Raw genomic sequence first — 7,618 nt, 5'->3', positions numbered from 1 at the left:
AAAAAAAAAAAAAAAAAAAAAAAAAAAAAAATAATAGAGAAGAAATTAAAACAGAGAAAAATTTTATTTTTTGTTGAAATATTCTTCACTCGAATTTTATGATTCCCGTGAAGTTTTTGATATATGAAAATGATAACTTTATGGAAAAATTATAAAACTTAAAAAAAATTATATTACATATTATATATATTAAATGTTTACTTATATATATTAAATGTTATAAAATGTTATTTTATATAAATGCTTGTAATTTACATTGAAAATTATCAAGATTTCATAGTTGCAAAACAAATAATGATAAAATTGATTGAATGAGTAGTTTGTAAAAGACAGACACATTCGTTTTCTTCCATGTATTATTTGAATGCATTTATAAATAGTGCACATGATATTCACAAAAAGATGCAATTCTAAATAGCGTATTTGAAAATATAGTTATTACATTTCCCGAATATTTTTATTTTTATGGGAATTTTATACCTGAATTCTCTATTGTAGCCTTGTAGTATGATTTACAACATTATTATTTTATTTCTACATTTTATAGATAACATATCTTTTTATTAATGTTGTGCTTAAAAAAAAGAGAGAGAAATTTTATTAATATTCAAAAATTTGATATTCATTAGGCATAAAACTTGAAAATTACCATGACTTTTTAATGTAGCGACGAACCTTTGGTGCAAATTTTCTCAACATAATTTTTATCACTATAAACCTTGGCCAATAGCTACATTAAACGTTTAACATAATACATATGTATTATGTATTTGATATACATGCTACTGTTCTTTAATGAATTGATTATTACAAGTTTGTTTCGATTTACAATTAGTAAATTATACCTGTCTTTAACACTGAACATATTGAATCAAAAACAAAATAATAAAAATCGTAATAGATCTTTATGATCGTTATTGTTTTTACTGAAGTATTTAACATACTATTCAACGTAAATATACATGGTGGAGATTTGACGGAATAATTCAAGATAAAAAATTGATTTTAAAAAATTATCTTACGTATTAATTAATTAATTACGTATTAATATTAATTATATTACGTATATAATGTTTATGTACATTCGTCAACTTTAAACGAAAGTGTATTTCTCGTAACAGTCGCATATGAAATGTTTTCTCACTTTCGTATTATATAAATTAAAATCCATCAAGATGAATTAAAAGAGCCATGATAACTGTAGCTCCAGCTTCTTTAGTAGCCCATTTGACAGATTGAAATTGTGAATCATCACTATCTTTACTACCAGAATTGATTGTATATGAGCCAGGCCTTACTAATAATTGAAATGCTGTAGATGCATTTAACTTTTTATTTGATTGAGTATCGATATATCTATAAAAAATAAAAAATAGGAAATGAGAATAATCCACAATTAATTATTGTTATATATAAAAATATTATATATATACTCACGGATATTTTTTGGTAAATTCTTCGGATGCTGCATATTTTATACTAGGAGAGAAAACTACTTGAGGATTTTGATCTTCCATTTTTATATTCATTGTTAAATTACTCAAATCTAATTGTTCTTTTGGCATTAATTCTCCTGTATCCAAAATTAATCTAAAAACAAAAAATTATAATAATAATAAAAAAAAATAATAAATACATAAGATATATATAAAAAACTTTTTCCGGAATCTTAAATGTATTTTATTTACCTAATTGCGTCCAGACGTATGCCATAAAAAGCAACATGCCATTTATCAATTGTATTTTGTGGAATTTGATTAGCATTAATACTTTGTTTCAAAGGAAATCTGGTCCATCCAATTGGTACAGCAAACTCTGCTGGTGGTTCACCTTTCTTACATATTGCACTATCCCCTTCTACTTTATAACAATTGTTACAATAACATAGTATATCTTCTAAAGAAAAGAATTCATCTGGTAAAACAAGTGATTTTTTTAATCTCATACACGCCTTTAAATATTCACACTTTTTTGTGGATATTATATTTGTTCCAAGAGGAGTGGACGGTAACGATGAATGTAACATAGAAGGTATATTGTAAATAGAGACTGTATTTTGTCCTAAAATTGTATTTCCACTGACAGAATTATCAACAGATACGATGTTATTCCAAGATATATTTGATCGCATTTCGTTGAAACTAGAAGAAACAGTATTCGAAATTTCAGATGTTGCGTTATTTAATGTATTATGAGAGGAAAATGTCTGAGATGAATTTAACATATTAACAGATGCATTATTTTGATGCAAGGAACTCATATTATTCCCTTGACTATTAGACATTATGCTTTCGTTTATCGCATTATTAGTGTTAGTATTTAAGTTAGTTATGTTACTGGTGCTGTTTGCAGTGCCATTTTTAATATTAATATTAGTTGCGTTATTTATTTCTACATTTGTACATTCATTTCTAATACTCAAATTTTCTGATTGACTATTCAATATCGCACTATTATTTAACTGATTTGAATTATCATAAGATTTGTTTTTAATACTTCGTGTTGTATCATGATTTATATCTGAATTCGAATCTAAATTATTACTGTCTGAGATACTGGGCACTGCTTTATTTTCAATATTATTTGTTAAATGCATATTATCATTATTACGCGTTGTATATCCTACAATATCATCATCTTTAACATTTGAATTGCATTGACTCGGCACACTTGGCGAAGTGGAGGAAGATAGATCTGAAGAAGTAGCTGCCATAATATTTTCTTTCTCATGACATTCTAAATCTGCTTTCTCTCTTGAATTTTCTGTATCCTCCAGCTTTGTCTTTATACATTCTACAGATGTGAGGGTATTACTAACAGTAGTAGATGAAAACGGTTCTCCATTATTTGAAACAATGGAAATTTGTTCGCACTGTCCATATAGATCAAATACAGCATAAACATAAGGTGGTAAATCTGTTGCAGCTACACCTTGATCTATGCCATTGATAATTAAATGTAATCTATTATCGTCATCAATAAATACACCCACTACGGAATTAACATGAAGATTTTCTAAAGCAAGTCCATACTTTGTTTTTACCTAATATTATAAAATTTATTAAATTTATTATATATTTTACATCTTATAACAATTTAATGAATACTTACTCTTATACCATTATGTGATATCCAATCACTACAAATAATCCAAGAATGCTTTTTAAAGCCAAGAGCAGTTAAAGGAAAATTAGCTTTTTCAGGTGAAATGCAAGTTACACCACAATAAATATTAGATACCCATCGTTTGTTCAATTTCTCTATTTTCACCAAAAATGGCTTAGCTTTCATTAAGGGTCGACTAGACATTACCACTCCTTAAAAATATAATATGATATAAAAAATATTACAATTAATAAATCTATATTTATAAGCAATACCTTGATTATAACTTGCAACTCTTCGTGCAATTGTTTTACTTTCAAGTTGAATGTTTCTACCATGATTTTCATGAAATTCATAATTCCAATCATTTTCTCCTGTCAAATGAGCTGCAGATTGTGTCGGTGTAAGTATTGTATCATTTACTAATTTTCCTTCAGATATATCTATAGATGTGTCCATTCCAGCATCACTATATATATGAAGCAATAATATTACATATTTTCAAATATTAAAAAGATATTTACATTGAATATAATTAATATACAAACGTACTTTCGCAAAACAGGCGGCATAGGATCTAACAATAATTCCAAAGAATCTTGTAATCTCAAGCTTGCATTTGGAGATACTACATTGTTTTGTTGTTTACTACTTGTTATATTTACAGCCACTGTACTACCAAAAAGATCGATCACAGCATACACCATTTCCGGTATGCCTGATGCCGCTATACCCATGTCCTCTCCATTTATATAAAACTTTAAATTACCTTCATGAGTACGTTTCAATCCAATTTTATCACCAACACGCAGCCATTCCAAACTTGGACAATAATTTATACATAAAACATAACCATTATGTCTTACTTCATTACCTAAATATATAAAATCAAAAAATATAATAAATGATATAATATTTATTACATTTACTTTATATTACTCTAATATTACCTGTTAAATACCATGCATCTGTTGAAATAGATCCCATGCCAGGTACAAGATTCATAGATGTTAACCAATTTCCACTTTCATTTTTTACAACACCTATCCTTAAACAACCACTCCATTGACGAGCAACTTCTTGAATAGCAATTTCAAAAAGTTCATTATTCTCTAATGGTGTTTCACTTAATAATATAGCATTATTATATTCTCTACACCTAGTTGCTACTGTCCTATCACTATTTAATTGAACATTTAAGCCAACAGATTCATGAAATTTATGCATTATTTCTGTTTGAGCTTGAAGCTGAATTACAGATGTAGGTTGTTGACTAGTACTGTTTTCTGATGGCAAATACTGTTGTGTAATTGGATCTCTACGTTCTGGTTGTACAATTGTAACCTGGTTGTACAATTGTAAATAATTAATATATATATATCATATCTTTTATCATTTTATATTTATAAAAAAGTATAGAATAGTACCTGAACACATTGTCCATATAATTCAATCACAGGATAGATATGTGACGGTACACCTGTACAAGCAGGTCCCTGATCTACTCCATCTAAATAATAATGCAAACTACTATCTGAACATCGCATCATACCAATGCGATTACCTTCTACTAATTTATCTAAATCACAAGCATAATTATTTCTTAAAATAACACCATCTCGCATAACGTTAGATCCAGATAACATCCAAGTATCGTGATCAATATCTGTCATAGTAGATGGAAATTCCAATTCATCAGGTCTTATAAGAGTTACACCTACAAAATATTTTCTAGTATTCTGATAAGCAAAAAAAAAAAAAAATATAAATTTTATTTTTAAATATACACCTGCTTCAATTGCTCCTGTCCATCTATCAACCATTTTATCAATTGTCACTTCAAACATTTCGCCATCACGTAGTGCGCGATTTGCGATTACAATGGCTTCGTTGAATTCTCCTAAAGCTCTAGGCCTTAATGCAGTTAATCCATTGTTTATTATTTTTGCATTTTTACTATGTATATGATGAAACCTCAAATCACTATGTAAGAAAAATATTTAATAAAAAATATTTTCAATCATATTTTAAAACTAAATAAAATTTACAAACCTATATAATGTTGTATTGCTAAAACTTGAATTATTTGTGGTAGGACTATAGAAGTCTGTATTATAAACTATAGTTGCTTGTGCTGCCTGGCCATAAAGATCTATAACACCGTAAACTTTCTCAGGCACGTTCATTGCTGCGGCTCCTTGATCAGCACCGTTTACGTAAAAATGTAACGTTGCGTTTTCTTTTCGCATTACACCTACACGATCTCCGACTTGTAATCTATCAAGATTTTGACCATATTGATCTATTATGGTAGTGCCATTATGCATAACTCCATTTTCTGTCATCATCCACGTGCCGGATCTGCAAGGGACATGACCACCTTCGAGCAATAATATGGGCGATAAACTTAACATAAATTTAACAAAATTTATATATATATGTATATATATATAATGTATGTATATATATATATATATATATCAGTATAAATTGGAAATATTATTTTACATACCTAACATTTGTCATAGTGAAGGGAAATTCTAATTCGGTTGGAGAATGAGTGGTAATTCCTATTTCAATAGATCCTGCCCACTTTGTTACAATTTTATCCAATCTTACTTCGAATAATTCATTTGGTTTCAATGGTCTTGAAGTCAATACAACACCATTGTTGAAGTCATCCATTACACTAAAAAAATAATATATAGATCTTGTATTATATATATATATGTTTCAATAAAATTCTATGTATTTCTATATATTTTTAAATAAATTTTTATTTACTTAGGCCTATGCGCAGTACGTCCATTATTAATTACTTCGACATGCGTACCGCAACAAGAATGAAACATAAGTCTGTCTGGTGGTTCTTCTTCTGTTTCTAAATGATAAAAATATTCAAAAAATTCATCATAATATTATATGATAAATCACAGATATCAAATATTAATATGATATTTTTACCATTTAAGCCTTGCAATTGTAATGTATTTCTTCTAGTAACTAGATTTTGTTCTTCCCTTTCATCACGATCAACAATTGTTACTTTTACTGTCATACCATACAAATCTATAACACCCCATACACCAGCAGGTACTTTAGCAGCAATACCTTGATCCAATCCATTTATTAAATAATGAAGATTTCCATTACTTCGTCTTATCATACCTACTCTATCACCTTCCTAAATAATATTTTTGTTTTATTATATAAATTATTATATTGTTTTAGTATATAAATTACTGTTCATTACTGTATCATCTTATTTTTTATTTTAATTACCCTTAATTCATCTAAATTAAATTCTCCATATTCACGACAAGTGCCCTTTCCATTTACTAAAATTCCACAGCCAGACATCATTGTTGTACCTGATCGCATATTAGTCATTGTGGCTGGAAATTCTAATGCTGTTGGACTGTGCATAGTAACTCCAACTTCTATACTGCCTGACCATTTGTGTACAAGTCTATCAATTCGTACCTATTAAAAATTAGTTATATAAATAATAATATAAATATATAATTTTTTGTGTTAAAAATTATTTTTATTTTTCATTTTTATTGTTTACCTCAAATAATTCATTATCCCGTAATGGTCTGTGTGTCATTACTACTCCATTATTAAATTCATCTAAAGGTCTGCGCCTTTCTGCAGTTCTAGCATTATTAGATAACTTTACAAGTGAGCCAACTCTCTCATGAAATCTCAATCTATCTTCTCTAATGGCAGCAGGACTTGGGTTTTTAGGTAAATTAACATTAACATTAACATTTAAATTGACATTCAAATTAGCGACTAGATTAGTTGTTGAGGAATTAGATGCTTCTCCAAGAGCATAATCATTATTAATTTCAACTTCATCTTTTGGTTCATTACATAAAGTAGCAGCAATTTGAGGATGAGTTATAGTCACTTGTACACAATCACCATACATGTCTATTACTGCAAAAATGCGTTCTGGAATATTGCATACAGCTACTCCTTGAGAAACACCATTAATATAAAATATCAATTCATGCTAGAATTTAAAGAAAAATGATTAATAAATATATATAATGTGTATGTAATATATATGTAATATGTACATAAAATAATTTATTAAAATATAATTAAAATATAAATATACATTGACTTACATTAGATGTTCTCATTACTCCTAATGTACTTCCTTCTTCTAATTCATTCAGATCCATTCCATACATTTCTACTGTTCTTATACCATCATGCATTATGCCAGAATCAGACATAATCCATGTTCCTTGTCGTAGATTAGTGGCACAAGCTGGTAATTCCATTATTTCTGGATCACATTCTGTTACTCCAATTTCTATACTACCACTCCATGATGTCATCTACATAATATTATAGATATCTCAAGGTATAAATAATATAATATAAGATAATTAGTAATTATAATTTTTAATTTAGTTGTAGCATTTTATTGTATATTTGTAATTCAATAAAGATAATTTATTGAATTTTATTTGAATATATTAATTTTAAATAAAAA

At 27.7% G+C, this 7,618-nt stretch overlaps 1 protein-coding gene across 3 annotated transcripts in view; it reads right to left on the bottom strand.

Moving 5' to 3' along the window:
- LOC102674836 (neuralized-like protein 4) overlaps positions 1-7,618 on the bottom strand; it is a 10,087-nt gene that overhangs the window by 1,880 nt on the left and 589 nt on the right. The window contains exons 2-17 of one of the 3 annotated variants that reach the window (XR_004150870.1): positions 7,245-7,460; positions 6,677-7,126; positions 6,388-6,588; positions 6,070-6,289; positions 5,890-5,980; positions 5,618-5,794; positions 5,158-5,466; positions 4,895-5,088; positions 4,533-4,822; positions 4,056-4,449; positions 3,658-3,979; positions 3,381-3,574; positions 3,112-3,317; positions 1,689-3,043; positions 1,438-1,590; positions 1,083-1,356 (exon numbers count right to left, since the gene is read on the bottom strand). Coding sequence is in view for 1 of the 3 variants with exons in the window: in XM_006618420.2 (XP_006618483.1) it covers positions 1,161-1,356; positions 1,438-1,590; positions 1,689-3,043; positions 3,112-3,317; positions 3,381-3,574; positions 3,658-3,979; positions 4,056-4,449; positions 4,533-4,822; positions 4,895-5,088; positions 5,158-5,466; positions 5,618-5,794; positions 5,890-5,986; positions 6,070-6,289; positions 6,388-6,588; positions 6,677-7,126; positions 7,245-7,460 (4,974 nt within the window). In the remaining 2 variants the exon portion in view is untranslated. Of the gene's footprint in view, positions 1-341; positions 1,357-1,437; positions 1,591-1,688; positions 3,044-3,111; positions 3,318-3,380; positions 3,575-3,657; positions 3,980-4,055; positions 4,450-4,532; positions 4,823-4,894; positions 5,089-5,157; positions 5,467-5,617; positions 5,795-5,889; positions 5,987-6,069; positions 6,290-6,387; positions 6,589-6,676; positions 7,127-7,244; positions 7,461-7,618 lie in introns of those variants that run through there. The other 2 variants (XR_004150869.1, XM_006618420.2) reach the window with 2 other exon arrangements.

The sequence above is a fragment of the Apis dorsata genome, unplaced genomic scaffold, assembly GCF_000469605.1.
Source record: "Apis dorsata unplaced genomic scaffold, Apis dorsata 1.3 scaffold_354, whole genome shotgun sequence".
Classification (NCBI taxonomy): Eukaryota; Metazoa; Arthropoda; class Insecta; order Hymenoptera; family Apidae; genus Apis; species Apis dorsata.
Note: the sequence above shows the minus strand (reverse complement) of the source record. Positions and strands in the feature narration are given on the sequence as shown.